Raw genomic sequence first — 16984 nt, forward strand, 5'->3', positions numbered from 1 at the left:
CGACTTCGGGGGCGACTTGCATTGACTTCTATGCAGAAGTCCTCTGCAAGTCGCCGCTGACCCCCCCTGCAAGTCGCGGCGAGGAAGTCGGAGACGCCTCGCCGCGGCTCGCAGTGTGAACCGGCAGTAACTGAACAAGCTGATGTTAGAAGCCAATTGGCTATCATGCACAGCTGCACCAGATTCTGCTCCAGTTTCAAGCTGGCCATACACCATACAATTTTCTTATTCAATTTCCTTTAGATTTACCTTCAACTGTGTAGTATAAGGGCCTCTCTGATTGCACACAAATTGAAAGTGTTTAGATTTGACCTCATATTATATGGTTTTGGTAAATTGTATAATGTATGGCCAGCATAAGTAAGACCCCTTTCACACTGGGGTGCTTTTTAGGCATTTTAGCACTGAAAATAGCGCCTGTAAAGCACCCGAAAAGTGCCTCTTAAGCCACCCGAGTGTGAAAGCCTGTTTGCTCTCATACTAGGGCCGTGCCCTTGCAGGATGGGAAAAAAAGTCCTCCAAGCAGCATCTTTAGGGCCCTGTCCATTGATATGGGTGTCATTTTCAAAGCGCTTTGAAAGCAGCATTAAGCAGGCACTTTTAACCCTTTTTTTAACCCATTCGGGGGGGGGAGGGGGGTTAAGAGTGCCCCGATAGTGCCACCAAAGTGCCACTATAACGGGTAAATTGCTGCTAAAAATAGCAATGCTTTACCACCAATGCCCGCACCACCCCAGTGTGAAAGGGGTCTAAATATTCCTCTAAAGCATGGGTCTTCAAACTATGGCCCTCCAGTTGTTCAGGAACTACAATTCCCATCATGCCTAGTCATGTCTGTGAATGTCAGAGTTTTACAATGCCTTAATGGGATGTGTAGTTTCGCAACAGCTGGAGGGCCATAGTTTGAGGATCCCTGCTCTAAAGGCTCAACTTACAAAGCCAACACAGAAGGATAAGAAGACTTATTTTAAAAGGTGGCCGTTATCATAAGTCTATAGCTATAACTGAGAGCCTTATCCTTGTGTTAGCACTTTTTGAATTGAGTTTACTGCATGATAAAATCCTGACAGAGGATATAACCCTCTCCCTCTATAAAAAATAGGGTTATATTTTAACTCTTGATATGAGGCCTGCATGGAAAGTAATGTTAGAGATTAAATTATCATTGAAACTTTTACATACCATATTTTTCAGCGATTAACACGCACCTTTATTTTAAGAGGGAAGTTTCAGGGGAAAAAAATTATTTTAAATAAAGAACTTCAAAGCAAAATAGGGGTCAGCGCCCATCCATGCAGCCTTGTCAGTGCTCATCTACAGCCTCACCATTTTCCATTAATGCAGCCTGATCGGTGCCCATTAACTACTTGCCAACCAGCCGTCGTTTGTTATACGGCAGGGATATGCAATTAGTGGACGTCCAGCTTTTGCTAAACTACAAGTCCCATCATGCCTCTGCCTCTGGGTGTTATGCTTGTGGCTGTCAGAATCTTGCTATGCCTCATAGGACTTGTAGTTCTGCAAAAGCTGGAGGTCCGCTAATTGCATATCCCTGTTATACGGCGACAGGCTGGCTCCCCTGCGTGAATCGCCATAGCTGTATGGTAGGCACTTTGAGGGTTATAGGGGCCGCGCACGCCCACCATGTGATGTTGGAGCCAATGTGCGTGGCCGGCAGCCACAATGTCAGGCTGGTGACCTGAGAGAGACAGAACATGGATCTGTCAATGTAAACAGACAGATCCTCATTCTTTTAGGAAAGTAGTGAGAGATCTGCTGTTTCTAGTAATCAGGAGCAGCGATCTCTCTCCTCCTCCAGTCGTCACTACACTACCCCAACAGTTAGAAACACCTCCCAGGGAACACTTAACCCCTTCCCTGCCAGTGACATATATACAGTAATCAGTGGCTATTTTTAGCTCTGATCACTGTATAAATGTCAGTGGTTACAAAAAAGTGTTAAAAGTGTCCAATCTGTCCACCGCAATGTCGCAGTCCCAATAAAAATCGCAGATCACCGCCATTACTAGTAAAAAAAATAATAAAAAAAATGGCATAAATCTATTCCCTATTTTGTAGATGCTATAACTTTTGCACAAACCAATCAATATCCACTTATTGCAATTTCTTTTTTTTTTTTTTACCCAAAAATATGTAGAAGAATACATATTGGCCTAAAGTGGTGAAGAAATTTTTAGAATTTTTTTGGTTATATATTATAGCAAAAAGTAAAAAAATGTTTTAGTTTTTTTTTTAAATTGTTGGCCTTTTTTTGTTTATAGCACAAAGAATAAAAACTGCAGAGGTGATAAAATACCACCAAAATAAAGCTCTATTTGTGGGGAAAAAAACGGCCTGGCCATAAAGGAGGCAAATCTTTTGGTCCTTAAAGTGGTGTTGCACAGAAAAAAAAATCATTAAAATTCCTAAAAAAAAACATTTGGAATTTTTTTTTAACTCGCCTCTAAATGCCTGTTGCTAGGGGGTCCCTCATGGTCTGCCTCCTTCAGTGCCTGGGCTGGTGACATCGCTTCCCCTCGGCACAAGAAGGGCTCAGCTCTGGCCCCTCCCTCCTGTCGTGACAGGTCCCAGATGACTGCGCGACCAATCACGGCACGTGGCGCGACTCGCGCATGCACAGTGGGTGTCCGGCTGTGAAGCCACAGCCGGGTGACCACAGTTAGAATGCCGGTGTCGTCGAGCGGAGGGGGGAATGAGCGGGGATTCGTTCCCCCGCATCGCTGGACCCTGGGACAGGTAAGTGTCCAATTATTAAAAGTCAGCAGCTGCAGTATTTGTAGCTGTTGACTTGAATTTTTTTTAAGGGGAACTGCTCTTTAAGTGGTTAATGCATCCCCCCAATGCCCATCAATGCAGCCTGATCAGCACCCATCCTCAGCCTCTCCATTGCAGCCTGATCAGTGCCCATCAATGCAGCCTGATCAGTGCCCATCTGCAGCCTCTCCATTGTAGCCTGATCATTGGCCATCTGCAGTCTCACATCAGATTACACAGAGCGGGATCTCCCATTCAACGGCCTCTGTAATACGAAGTCCCACCTCCTGGACCGGCTCCTATGATAGACAGAACACTGGTCTAATGCCGGGATGTCTATCATAGCAGCCAGTCCAGGAGGCGGGACTTCATATTACAGAGGCCATGAGTAAACAGGAGATCCGCGCTCTGTGTAATCTGGCGGCGCTCGTACCCCCTTCCCCTCCATGGCAGCCCAAAGAAGATATTGGCACACATTATTTGTGTGTGTTATACGATAAATATAGTCTTTTTTACAATTCCACACATGTTCAATCGTATATGAATGTGCAACTTTTTGGTGATCATGTCATGACAGTCCTTGTTGAGGCATTTCCTCTTATAAGGTGACACCACCCTGTTCCTGTCTCTTCATTGTCATCCTGTGTTGTCACAGATTTATAAAAGATAAAAACACAATTTTATGAAAATAAAATGACAGTTGTTTATGACACACATTGCTTAGCAAACTAAACTCAATCCAATAATATATAGATCTAACCAAAACTCTATTTAATAAATTGGAGACCAGAATGAGGAGTCATTGACCCTTTTTTCATAAGATATTAAATGGAGCATCATAACATAGTACAGCAAATCATCATATACTTTAAAATAGAATACACAGCTAATAAAATATATCTTTATATACATCTGAGAAATAAACCTTAAAACCCAATTCCAGCACTCCCAATTCCCCTTCACCCCCTTTGGATATAATTTTTTCATTGTAAAAATCATTATACATCCCTTTATTCCCGGGGCTCTGTGTTCTGGTCCTCTTCTGTCCTCAGCAGTGGGCAGGTACTGAATGATGCAGAATACTCCCTTCAGTATTCTCCTGTAAGTCCAGAGGGGTCTGAGGTCACTTCCAAGGGGGCCGGTCCTTGACACCCTGAGCTCATAGAAAATGGGATGAATGACACTGGGCATCATTCTACCTGGGAGAGGAGCACCATCTAGTGGTAAAAAGGAGATACTGCAGGGGAGTATTTGAAATAAATTATTATTAATATTATACAGGATTTATATAGTGCCAACCGTTTGTGCAGTGCTTTACAATATGAGGGCAGACAGTACACTTACAATACAATTCAATACAGGAGGAGTCAGAGGGCCCTGCATGTTAGAGCTTACAATCTAGGAATATATATATATATATATATATATATATATATATATATATATATATATATATATCTCACACATTTATTTATTTTTTTTATATATTTTTTTAACTTTACTTTTTTATTGATCTGTAGTTAGGCTTTAAATAGTTAAAGCTTAAAGTTCTCAGTGAAGATGTAAAGCTCGTTAGCTTGGATGTTCAAAAATAATTCCCCAATTGCAGAGCAATTAATGTATTGATCCTCATAGTGATTCTCACCTCCAGTGCTCCTTTTGCTCCAATTGCAGAGATCTCCAGTGAGATAAAATTCATGCTGGATATTAATTTGCATCATTTATAAATCAGAAAATGTATTTCTGTGTTTTCTAGAGGACATCGGGGGGTTCCGCTGTCAGCTGTCATCATATGATGATCCATCACTGAGGATGATATATGAGTATTATAGAGATGATCTGATCTACATCCTGGAGAACATAGATCCTCATACGGTCCTGGTAGAACTAACATCTCAAAAAGTCTTAAACACAGAGGTAAGAAAAATATATTTATAAATTACCTACAGCAATATATATATATATATATATATATATATATATATATATATATATATATATATATATATATATATGTGTACATATATATATGTAAAGGGGAACTCTGATTCATACATTAGTTGCAAACATAGAGTCCTATATAATTGTACACCATATCACTCCATACTGATCATAAACAGCTGAACATATAAGTCCTCCCAATAAACATGACCATATCAAAACTTCATTACATCCAACAAAAAATACTGAAACCATTTACACAACTGCTCCCACCAGAATAAAGGGGGCTTTCTCCCACCAGAATGTAATAATGCACTAAGGGGTTGATTTACTAAAGGCAAATAGACTGTAAACTTTGGAAATACAGTTGCAATCATTTCCCCAGAGCTTAGCAAATGTGGTGAAGAATACATTTTGCAAAGAATATCCAATCAGATGCAAGGAAAATAAACCTTATTCTTACACATGATTGGAAGATGTAAATCAGCAGAAGTATACCACATTCACTAAGCTCTGGGGAAAATACGTTCTTCTGTAGTTTCAAAGTGCACAATCTATTTGCCTTTAGTAAATCCACCCTAATTGCCTTTAAATTTGCTTCTATCAATGTATCTAATTTATCTAATTGTATCTACAGTATATTATAATCATCTTCTTTTCTTTCAAAATATTTTTATTAGCACGTAACAAAATAATTACACAGTACGATATAGACATTGAGCATGCGAAGAGATTCGGTGTACAGCAAGTAAGCAATAACAGTGGGACATTGTCCCTATAAAATTGCGTCAAAGAGAACAATGGTTTATGCCATTCGGATCATAAAAGAGAGTAATTCTCTAATTAAACAGTCAAGTGTCATATAATCCGGGATCACCAGGGGAGGTAAAGAAGGTGACTCCCCGGGCTAAGATCTATACGTTAGCGTAGAGTACAAGTACTGCGAGTGCAGTGATTTTCGACGATGGGGAAATAGGATAGCGATAGAAGTTAGACTAGAGACAAGAAAAGGAGTAGAGGAGAGAAAAGAATAGAGAGAGAAGTAGAGAAGGACAGGAAGGCTGCGGGTCGACCGGTCCGCACGGACCCAAGCCATTTATAGTGAGGGTCTCCTTAATAAGGTGTAGTTTAGATATCTAAAAGGTCGGAGTCTAGGTCAGGGGGTAAAAAGTGTGTGATCCATGGCTGCCAGATCTTACGAAATCGGGGCATGCGATCTAGAATTTTCGCGTCAATTTTACAGTGGATCATTGCTTGCGTGACCCTATTTTTAAATTCGGCTACAGGGAGTATAGGTGTCTTCCAAGCCCTAGCAATCGTCTGCTTTGCTGCCGTTGTAAGTTGGAGAAATAGGGACAATTGGTATCGTGTGCAATTGTGGGGTGCAAGATTAAGCAAGGCTAGAGATGGATCGGGTGGTATAGGGTATCCCAAAAGTAATGACGTTATCTGCAATATCGTTGTCCAGAAACTTCGTACAATAGGACATGTCCACCAGATATGTATATGAGTGCCTGCATCAGCACAGCCTCTAAAACATGAGGCGGGGTAACCAGGGACAAATTTAGAAATTCTAATGGGGACCAAATACCACCGCAGGAGGACTTTGAAATTTGCCTCAGAGGCAACAACATTTTGAGAAGCTTTACAGGTATTGGCCCAAATCTGCGTCCATATATCATCGTTGTAGTCTATATTAAGGTCTGCAGACCATTTTGAGGCATAGGGTGGGAGGGGAGCAGGCGGGGAGGTGAATTGAGAGTACAGTTGAGAAATAATGCCCGGCGCATGTGGGTCAGAGTCGCATATTTTTTCATAGGGGGACATATATTCTTGCGCATTATCAAATTTAGGTAGTGAGTTTACAAAATGGGAAATTTGTAAATAGCGAAAGCATTCCTTATTGGGGAGTCGGAATTGAGCTTGTAGGATAGGGAAGGGTTTGATCGTGCCATATTTTGTAAGATCACAAATTCGGTCCAGGCCTGCCCGAGACCAAGCCTCAAATAAGCCGGGCTCGGAGTAGGCTGGGCCAAATAGGGGATGTCCAAAGATAGAGAGCAATGGTAAGTGTTGTGATTTAAGGTGAAAAAGTTTATGGTTCATGTCCCATACTTTAATGGAGTGCTGGGTTATCGGATTAGTAAGTTTACCTCTTTGCGAGGGGGGTAGCCATAGAAGATTGGATATAGTAATAGGGTGAGCATCAATGGCCTCAAGACTAACCCAAATCGGTATTTCAGTTTTGCCATGATATAGAGTGAGCTGGGCTAGCTGGGCTGCATAGTAGTAATAGCGGAAATTTGGTACACCTAGTCCACCCTGTGCCTTGTGGCGATAGAGCGTAGACTTAGAGATTCTGGGTCTAATAGACCCCCATATGTATTTGAAAATTTTGCTTTGTACAAGGCGATGATAATAGGGTGGTATTGGGATTGGAAGAACCCGGTATAAATAGAGTAATTTAGGTAGCATCGTCATTTTGACTGCCACGACCCGACCTAGCCACGAAACACATAGCGGTTGCCAGGCGGTCAAAAGACTTGTCAACTTTCTCAGCAAGGGTAGATAGTTGTGTTGAAATAGATGTGAGGGATTAGCTGTCAGGTGTATGCCTAAATAGGGAATTGAAGTTGAGGACCATTGAAAAGGAAAGTTATTGCGTAACCGATCAAGCTCCCCTTCAGGCAGAGATACATCAAGGGCTTTGGATTTGGATTGGTTGACTTCTAGTCCCGATATCCCCGCAAAATTATCCAATAATTTACATAAGTTGGGCAGGGTAGTGTGGGGAGTAGTTATAAATAGGAGAGCATCATCTGCAAACAGACAGATTTTATGGGTGGTAGATGCTACTTCTAACCCCTTAATATTTGGGTCAGCTCTAATTAACGCCGCCAAGGGCTCTATAGCTAGTGCAAATAGTATGGGGGAGAGGGGGCAACCTTGCCTCGTCCCCCGTTGGATAGGGAAGAATTCAGACCGGAAACCCGCATACTGCACATAAGCTCGAGGCTGGGTATATAAGGCCGTTATCCAGCTGAGAAAGTGGGGACCAAAACCCCAGTAACGTAGGATATATTGTAGATACGGCCATGATACCGTGTCAAACGCTTTGCGTATGTCTAGTGAGAGCAAATGCATGGGGATTTTCCGGGATTTAGCAAGATGCTGAAGAAGAATGATCCTTCTGATGTTATCACTGGCTTGTCTTCGGGGGATAAATCCTACCTGATCTTTATGTATTAGTTTCCCTATCAGGGGATTCAGGCGGAGTGCAAGAATTTTGGCTAATATCTTAACATCGATGTTAAGTAACGATATTGGCCTAAAATTAGACCATAAGGTGTTGTCTGTGTTTGGTTTAGGAATCATTGAGATAATAGCCGTTAAGGTATCTCTGCCAAGAGATTGTTGCTGAAGAAGAGAGTTAAATGAGTTAGCAAGAAGGGGGGAGAGCGTATGCGCAAATTTCTTGTAATAGGACGCCGGCAGCCCATCGGGGCCTGGTCTTTTATGGGGTTTCAGGGATTTGATGGCCGCAAGGACCTCAGTTGTAGAAATGGGGGCATCTATTGAATCACGGTTAGTGGCCGATAAATGAGGAAGAGATACCGCTTGAAGGAGTGAGTCAGCTCGGGAGCTAGAGAAGGGGGTTCCGGGTTCATATAACTTAGATAGTCTTGATTTGAACTCAGATAAAATTTTGATAGGATTACTGGTTAGGCCACCTCGATTTAGCCTTAGTCTAATGGGTTTAAAAGATCTTTCAGGTTGTCGTAATCGCATGGCTAGGAATGTGTCAGGTTTGTTTGCCTTAGTGTATACCGTGTGGGCCGATTTACGTATCGCTTTATCTGCATCCTCAGCTAGTAGTAAGTCCAAAGCGAGCTTCGTTTTTTCCAGGACTAGTCTATTGGCTTCTGATGGGGTAGCTTGGAATAGGAGGAAGTGACGCTGAAGGTCTTCCTCCAAGTGTTGTATTCTATGTCGCCTATCTCTATTGAGGTGGGAAGATACCGAGATGCAGGTGCCTCGTATGACTGGTTTGTGGGCTTCCCAAAGCAGAGTAGGGGATATACCCGGTGTGTTGTTAGTGGATACGTAATCATTTAGTGCTATTTGGATATCAAGACAGTAGGATTGATTGGACAGAAGGGTTTCATTCAAGGACCAAGTCCTGTCAGTGCTACGAGGGAGCATTGAGGTTAAGGTTGTGATCACTGCACAGTGGTCTGACCATGTGATCGGCTGGATATGAGAGTGTAAGAGGGTGGGTGTAGAAGATACCTTAATAAAAATGTGGTCAATTCTAGAAAAGGATTTGTGGGGATTTGAATAGAAGGTATAGTTCCGCTTAAGAGGATTACATTCCCTCCATGTGTCAACAAGGGCTGCTTGTCTAAGCTGAGTGCGCAATTGTTGCGATGGGGAGAAATGTTCTGATGTGTAAGGGGTTTTGTCCAAGTGTGGATGTAGGGCAAGGTTAGTGTCACCGCAAAGGAACAAAGCTCCTTTACTGTGGTCTTTGATTACCCGTAACAGGTGTGAAAAAAAAGGATTGGGGTTTGTGTTGGGGGCATAGTAAGATACAAAAGTGACCTCCGTGTCCTGTATGTGACCTGAAACAATCAGGTAGCGGCCCTCTGGGTCCCTGATTTCAGAGGTTGGGGAAAACAGAAGGGAATGATGAAATGCCAAAAGGACTCCCCTGCGTTTAGAAGAGGCGGAGGCGGTATAAACTTGGGGAAATTTGGTATGAAAGAATTTGGGGGTGGACTTAGCAGCAAAGTGTGTTTCTTGCAAAGCTACTACACTAGCTTTCAGTGAAATGAAGGTCCTGAAAGCCTTAACGCGTTTGTTGGGAGAGTTGAGCCCTTTCACATTTAGGGACAAAATGTTCAGGGGGGCCATGGGGTCCAAAAAAAAAGAGAAGCATAAGGTACTGGCCTCGGGTCCGCGCGAACCGATCCGCCACAGCAAAGAGGAGAGGAAGAGCGAAGAGGAGAAGAGACAGCCGAAGAGATCGGGAAGGAAGAAAAGAGTAAAGAATAATTGTGAGAAGGGGGAGAGGGCATTGTGCGGACCAGGAACTTCTGGTACGCCCAATCAGTGGGTGCAACGACCAGTCCACAAACCAACCAGTCAACAGGAGGTTGCACCATCATGGGGGGGAGCAGTGACAGCTAACCGCCACAAACCAGACAAACTTATATAAACATTAGCTGTAACAACAAAACATCAAAAATATAACACGGTTCTAAGATAAGTCTGCATGTATAGAACCTCGGGTGTAGGTCGCCAGGGCTTCAGGGGGATCAGTGAGGGAGGGGCGTAGAGCCATAATGAGAACGGAGGAGGAGGAAAATGATCGTTCAGGAGTTGGGGAGGAAAAGGGGGGTGAGGGCCAGGGGGGGGATAGGGGGGGAAAGGGGGTAGGGGGGTAGGAGAGGGGAAGGAAAAACAAGGGGGGGAGGAGGGGTGAGGATACATGTTCAATTACTTATGCTATAATCAATATCTGCAGTGAGTTCAACCATGATAAGCAGTCTTTAAGGTGAGTATCATGTGCTGGGAGGTGAACATGGTCATTCAGGATCAATAGCAAATACATAAGTTGTTAATGAAAGTATCAATCAGGCAATAGGGTATCAAAAAAGACTGATCCTTTACCAGTATAGGGAAAAGCAATATGTTGATTAAAAATAAAAACTAACAACAAAAAAAAAAAAAAATAACAACAGGACCAAAAGTCTCCATCAAATTCTCTTGCCGTTCGGGACTTTAGGTAGTAAAATCACGAGGGAAGGCCCATGGTCTCTAGAGCGTAAAGGTTTAACAGGAAAGTCACCTATGCGGTGTCCGATAGAGACCGACTCAGAAGTAGAGATATGCCGGTAGAAAGATCAGTACCTGGTGGCTACCAGGGCATAGTAAAAAAAAAGGGGAGTGGGGCCTGAGAAATTCAGCGGGGAACGAATACCTTAGGGCTAGGAAAGCTCAAACCAGAGGGGTGCTTCGGAGTGCCTCGTCGGAGTGATGGTGGGCCCAAGAGGTCTTGCTAGCTTCTCCTCGGGGTGGTCACGTAAGGGTGTAAAGCAGCTCGGGCTGGGGTGCGAGGTAACGAAGTTTCAGCTGGAACGATCGGAGGCGGTGGTGCTAGGTTAAGACTCTCAAGAAGGCCCTGGAGCATATCTGGTGTAGAACAGGTATGTTGTTGGCCTTGGTATGAAAAATGAAGTGCGAACGGAAAACGCCAGGCATACTTGATCTGATGGTGTTGGAGGATTTGTAATTGAGGCTTCATGGCACGTCGTTTTGCTATGGTCAGCGGGGCTAGATCTGTGAACAGTTGGTATGCGTGGCCTTGAAATTGGAGCGCATCCTATTTCGGGCTGCAGTTATAAGTTGTTCCTTCGTTCGGAAGAAATGAAGTTTTATAATTATGTCTCGTGGAGGGCCATCGGCTTGACGACGAGTAAGTGCCCTATGGACACGATCGAATTCCAACCGTTCGATCGGAATGGAGGGAGCCAGTTCTTGAAAGAGAGCAGTGGAAAAGGATTGGAGGTCATCAATACTTTCGGGGATACCTCTTAAACGAAGGTTCGATCTACGCGAACGGTTTTCAGTATCTTCAAGGGGGGAGAGCAAGGTAGCATTCTCTTCTCTGAGGGCTGCTTGTTCCTGGGCTAATTCACGTAGAGTTAGCTCGGTATCGTCCGCTCTCGTTTCCAGGTCGGCTGTCCGCTGACCTAGATCTCGTATCTCCCGGGTCAGTCGTTTAGTAATCTGGTCAGACGTGGTTTTAAGGGCTTTTTTGAGCATTAGCTCCATGTGTGCTAGGAAATCAGTCTGTGACATACCTGGGGCTTGCAAAGTTGGGGATGCCGGAGGATCTATTTCGCTTTCATCCTCTTCACTGCTTCCCTGGTGTTGTGAATGGGCGCGTTGCTGCGAGGCGGTGAGGGCCTTCGCCGCCATTTTGGTGGAGGCGCGCTCGAGGGCTTCCTTGATGGGTTTTGACTTGTTCTTTCCCCGTTGGCCTGTTAAAACCATCCCGGAGGGGTGGCGTGCTGAAGCCCGAGGCTTTCTGCTAGCAAGTGAACCGATTGCAGGGTGACAAGTGCTCCTTTATGTCCGGTATCGTGGCGGTGAGTACGGAGCTCTAGTGGAGAACGTCCACCATGGTGAGCTCCGCGCATGCGCCCCCTTAATCATCTTCTTTTATATCCTTTCATTGCTAAAAATACTCTTCACATCACAGTAGCAAATGAATGTTCTCATAATACAAATCAGAGATTTCTTACTCCTAGTAAAGTGTGCTGTTCCTTGAATGACTTTGAATTTAGACAGTGTGTTGTATGTAAGGGTATGCCTGCTATGAGATGGCTTACTGTATTGTATATAGTGTTATAATAAGGCTTCAGAAACATGAATGAGGGGTGATTGTGTAATCATTATGACTTCACCATAGTTTCCTATGATATGGCACCATATAGTTTTCACAATCATGGAATATATTTACATTTTACACAAATATTTAAAAGTCCATTTGGACTACAATCTACTGTTGAAAAAAGACACAAGTCCATCAAGTCCAACCTATGTGTGTGATTATATGTCAGTATTACATTGTATATCCCTGTATGTTGCGGCCGTTCTAGTGCTTATCTAATAGTTTCTTGAAACTATCGATACTCCCCGCTGAGACCACAGCCTGTGGAAGGGAATTCCACATCCTTGCCGTTCTTACAGTAAAGAACCCTCTACTTAGTTTAAAGTTAAACCTCTTTTCTAATTTTAATGAGTGGCCACGAGTCTTGTTAAACTCCCTTTTGCGAAAAAGTTTTATCCCTATTGTGGGGTCACCAGTACGGTATTTGTATATTGAAATCATATCCCCTCTCAAGCGTCTCTTCTCCAGAGAGAATAAGTTCAGTGCTCGTAACCTTTCCTCATAACTAATATCCTCGAGACCCTTTATTAGCTTTGTTACCCTTCTTTGTACTCGCTCCATTTCCAGTACATCCTTCCTGAGGACTGGTGCCCAGAACTTGACAGCATACTCCAGGTGCGGCCGGACCAGAGTCTTGTATAGCGGGAGAATTATCGTTTTATCTCTGGAGTTGATCCCCTTTTTAATGCCAATATTCTGTTTGCTTTGTTAGCAGCAGCTTGGCATTACTGAGCCTATCATCTACTAGGACCCCCAGGTCCTTTTCCATCCTAGACTCCCCCAGATGTTCTCCCCCCAGTGTATAGATTGCATTCATATTTTTGCCACCCAAATGCATTATTTTACATTTTTCTACATTGAACCTCATTTGTCATGTAGTTGCCCACACCATTTATTTGTTCAGATCTTTTTGCAAGGTTTCCACATCCTGCGGAGAAGTTATCAATGTCCTGCTTAGCTTAGTATCGTCCGCAAATACAGAGATTGAACTGTTTCCCCCATCCTCATCCTCCAGGTCATTTATGAACAAATTAAATAGGATTGGTCCCAGCACAGAACCCTGGGGGACCCCACTACCCACCCCTGACCATTCTGAGTATTCTCCATTTATCACCACCCTCTGAACTCACCCTTGTAGCCAGTTTTCAATCCATGTACTCACCCTATGATCCATGCCATTGGACCTTAGTTTGTACACTAAATGTTTATGGGGAGAGGGCGTGGCCAAGATGGCGATCTAGAAGGAAGCAAGATTTGGAGCTCTGCTGGCAATCCGGTTTTTATCCTGTTCCCTGACTAACTCTGGGCATCAAATACTGGCTAGCTTGAAGCAGATGTCCTCCAAAACAAGGCACAGGGGTAAGAGGCTTCATTTTCCACCGATCGCCGAGGAATCCGGTTCGCAAAAGGACTCGTGCGTGGCGGCCCCGCTGAGGCGTCTGTTTCACATGGCCTCGCAGACTGAGATGGAGAGCTCGGCGGGTGAGACGCAGATTGGATTCCAGGAAGTGATGGCGGCGATCGCTACCTGTCAGGCGGCTCTCACTAACAAGATCGAGGCAGTGCAGCTGGATGTTGGGCTCATCAGGCAGGACCTGGACAAGCTGCGGTCCCGGGTGACGGAGGTTGAACACAGAACTGGCCTGACAGAGGATTCGGTGGCGGAGCATACGGCCTCCATACGCTCCCTCCAAACTAGGGTGTGCGCCCTTGAGTATAAAGTGGACGATGCAGAGAATAGGAATAGGAGGAATAACGTCCGCCTGGTGGGTCTGCCGGAAGGCGTGGAGGGGAAAAATCCGACGGTGTTTGTGGAGGAGTTACTACGGACCCTACTATCGGCTGCGCAATTCTCCCCCTACTATACTGTGGAACGGGCGCACCGGGTACCTCCTATTCCGGGGCCGCCCGGAGCCCACCCTCGGACATTAATCTTCTGCATGCTGAACTTTAGGGACCGGGACGAAGCTCTACGGCTGCCAGGCAGGCAGGAGAACTGCTGTACCACAATGCCAAGCTTCTCTTCTTCCCAGACTACTCCCTGGAGACGCAGAAGTTACGCCGTGCATTCGACCAGGTGAAGGCAGGTTTGAGGGCAAGAAATATTAAATATAGCGTCCTGTTTCCCACTAAGCTGAGAGTCCAGGATGGTGAGACGGTGCAATTTTTTACCTCGCCTCGGGATGCTGCCGCCTGGCTGGAGACTCTGCCTCCTCAGGGGTGAAGGGAGATTGCTCTCTACCTGCCTTTTTTGTTTGTTTTTTCTGCTCCTCTGTTCTTTTTTCATACTTAGATTTTTACTCCCCCTCTGGAAAGTACCTGTTTTCCCTCCTCTGGCACTGGACCTACAGTTATTGCATTTTTGTTGCTGCTGGCTAACCAGGGTGGATGAGGGGCGGTGTTGACCGCCACTGCCCAAGGTTTTTTGAATGGATGCGCTGCCCTGCCGGACTGATGGATTTATTTATTTTTTGTTTTTATTTTTCTTTGCTCCTGGATGAGGGTGTTGTGTCCCCGAGGAACTGACGGACGTCACGTGAGGAATTGACTTCTCTGCCTGGGTTACCTTTGGGCGTGCTTGGTGGGGGTGGGGGTCATGCTGAGGGGTGATTGGAGTCCTGGACATTTGGCAATGGACCTTGCCCTGGTGCTGTGTGGGTTCGCGCTGACCTCCGTGGTTGGACACCTTGGCGTCGGCGTGGGGGGCGCATGACTCCATCCGAGGTGTCTGGGGGGGTGGTGGGGGGATCTGGTGGCCTTATGTTGTGCAGCATGGCTAGTGTCTCTATTGTATCTTGGAAAGTGAGGGGGCTGAACTCTGCGATTAAGAGGTCGCTGGTGTTTAAATATTTGCAGAAGTATGCCCCCATGTTTGTATACTCCAAGAGATGCATATGGTGGGCCAGCGGATCCTAGGCCTTCGGAGAGCGTGGGTAGGCACGCATTACCACTCTACCTACTCGAGTTATGCTAGGGGGGTCAGTATACTGATCCGGAGATCACTCCCGTCCCAAGTTTTGGACATCCGTACTGATCCTGGGAGACGATATGTGCTCTTACATATGACTATTAGCGGAAGGCACCTGGTTCTGGTGGGCCTGTATCTTCCCCCCCCCCCCCGGCTGACACGACGGTTCTCTATGATATTGTTATGCAGATAGTGATGGGGTACCTTACACAAGAGGTTATTATATTCAGGGACTTTAATTTGGCCCCTAGGGATGATCTTGATAGGCTACACCCGGGATGTAGGCCCTCCTCGGACCTGCAGCAGTGGGCTACCACGTTTGCATTAACTGATGTGTGGCGGCATTATCACCCTCATGACCGGGAGTACACATGCCACTCGGCTTCCCACAGGGCCCTCTCCTGAATTGACTTGGTTTATGCTTCTTCCGGGGCGCTTGTGTGAACGCAGGAGGTTCGACATTTGCCCAGGGGCATCTCTGACCACTCCCCGCTATGCCTGGCTTTATCTTTAGATAGACCTACCGGACTGAGACTGTGGCGCTTATCGGTTTCTGAGCGACGGATGACAGATTAAAGGATTCCATGACTGAGGTGCTCTGTCAGTATTGGACTAATCAGGGGGAGTCGGCACCTGTGCCGAGTGCTTGGGATGCCTTTAAGGCCTGGACGAGAGGGGCTTTTATTTCCCATATTTCTCACACGCAGAGGGAGGCTGAGCGGTCCCTGCAGGAGGTGGAGGCTGGGGGGCGCGAGGCGGCCTACATTCTAGACCCCACTGACTCCAGCTACCTGACTTGGCAGAGAGTGCTGAGGGAACTTTCGTTGTATAATGTGGAGCAGACTAAAAAATCCATGCTGCACGCTAGACAACGGATATTTGAGTTTGGTGATAGAAACGGGCGGTTGCTTGCTTGCTTGGCGAAGGGTCAGGTTGGGTCCATGCATATAGCTCAGATTCGAAACGCCAGTGGGGAACTGCTGTCCTCCCCTGCGGATATTAACCTACGGTTTCTGGAATACTTTAGAGCGGTATATGCCTCTCGCGCCAGGTTTGGTACAGAGGAGTTGTGGAATTATCTGCAGCAGATCCCTTTCCCTATGTTGTCTCATGTGGACAGGGATATGTTGGATAGTGAAATCAAATTGGAGGAGGTGCAAGCTGCGATTGGGGCCCTTCAGTCGGGTAAGACTCCAGGAATGGATGGGCTGCCCTCCGAATTTTATGTACAAAATGTGGAGCTCCTTGCACCTAAACTCACTGCTTTGTTCTCTGGACTTGGGGCAGCTGGGGCCCTCCCTGAATCTATGGAGGAGGCAGTCATTGTCCTTATTCCCAAACCAGGTAAGGACCCACAGGAGTGCTCCTCTTATAGGCCCATTTCTCTACTAAACGTAGACGCCAAAATTCTAGCAAAAGTTTTAGCCACTCGACTTACGTCGGTCCTTGCCACATTGATTCATGCCGACCAGACCGGCTTCATGCCAGGTAAAGGTACGGACATCAACATACGTCATCTTTTTCTTAACTTGTCTATCACACATGGCAATAGTGGCTCTAGGGTAGTGGTGTCTCTCGAAGCAGAAAAGGAGTTTTACTCTGTGGAGTGAGGATACCTCTGGGTGGTACTCCGTTGTTTTGGGTTTGGCCCTGGGTTTCTACGTTGGTTGCAAAAAGCTAGGGTGCGCACCAACGATAGAATCTCAGATTTGTTCCCGCTCCACAGAGGCACACGCCAGGGATGTCCCTTGTCCCCTGGGCTGTTTGCCTTGGCAATAGAGCCCTTGGCAATTTTGGTTAGGGAGTTCCCGGGAGTCCAGGGGCTGGTAGTGGGTGGAGTG

General features: G+C 45.5%; 1 protein-coding gene across 7 annotated transcripts in view; it reads left to right on the forward strand.

Annotated features, from left to right (window-relative positions):
* LOC143942800 (NACHT, LRR and PYD domains-containing protein 3-like) overlaps positions 1-16984 on the forward strand; it is a 415453-nt gene that overhangs the window by 92192 nt on the left and 306277 nt on the right. For all 7 annotated transcript variants that reach the window (XM_077464200.1, XM_077464197.1, XM_077464199.1 and 4 more), the window contains exon 4: positions 4532-4692. In XM_077464200.1, the coding sequence (XP_077320326.1) occupies positions 4532-4692 (161 nt within the window). The remainder of the gene's footprint in view (positions 1-4531; positions 4693-16984) is intronic.

Source organism: Lithobates pipiens, unplaced genomic scaffold, assembly GCF_037356315.1.
Source record: "Lithobates pipiens isolate NorthernLeopardFrog02 unplaced genomic scaffold, aLitPip1_a1.2 Scaffold_30, whole genome shotgun sequence".
Lineage (NCBI taxonomy): Eukaryota > Metazoa > Chordata > Amphibia > Anura > Ranidae > Lithobates > Lithobates pipiens.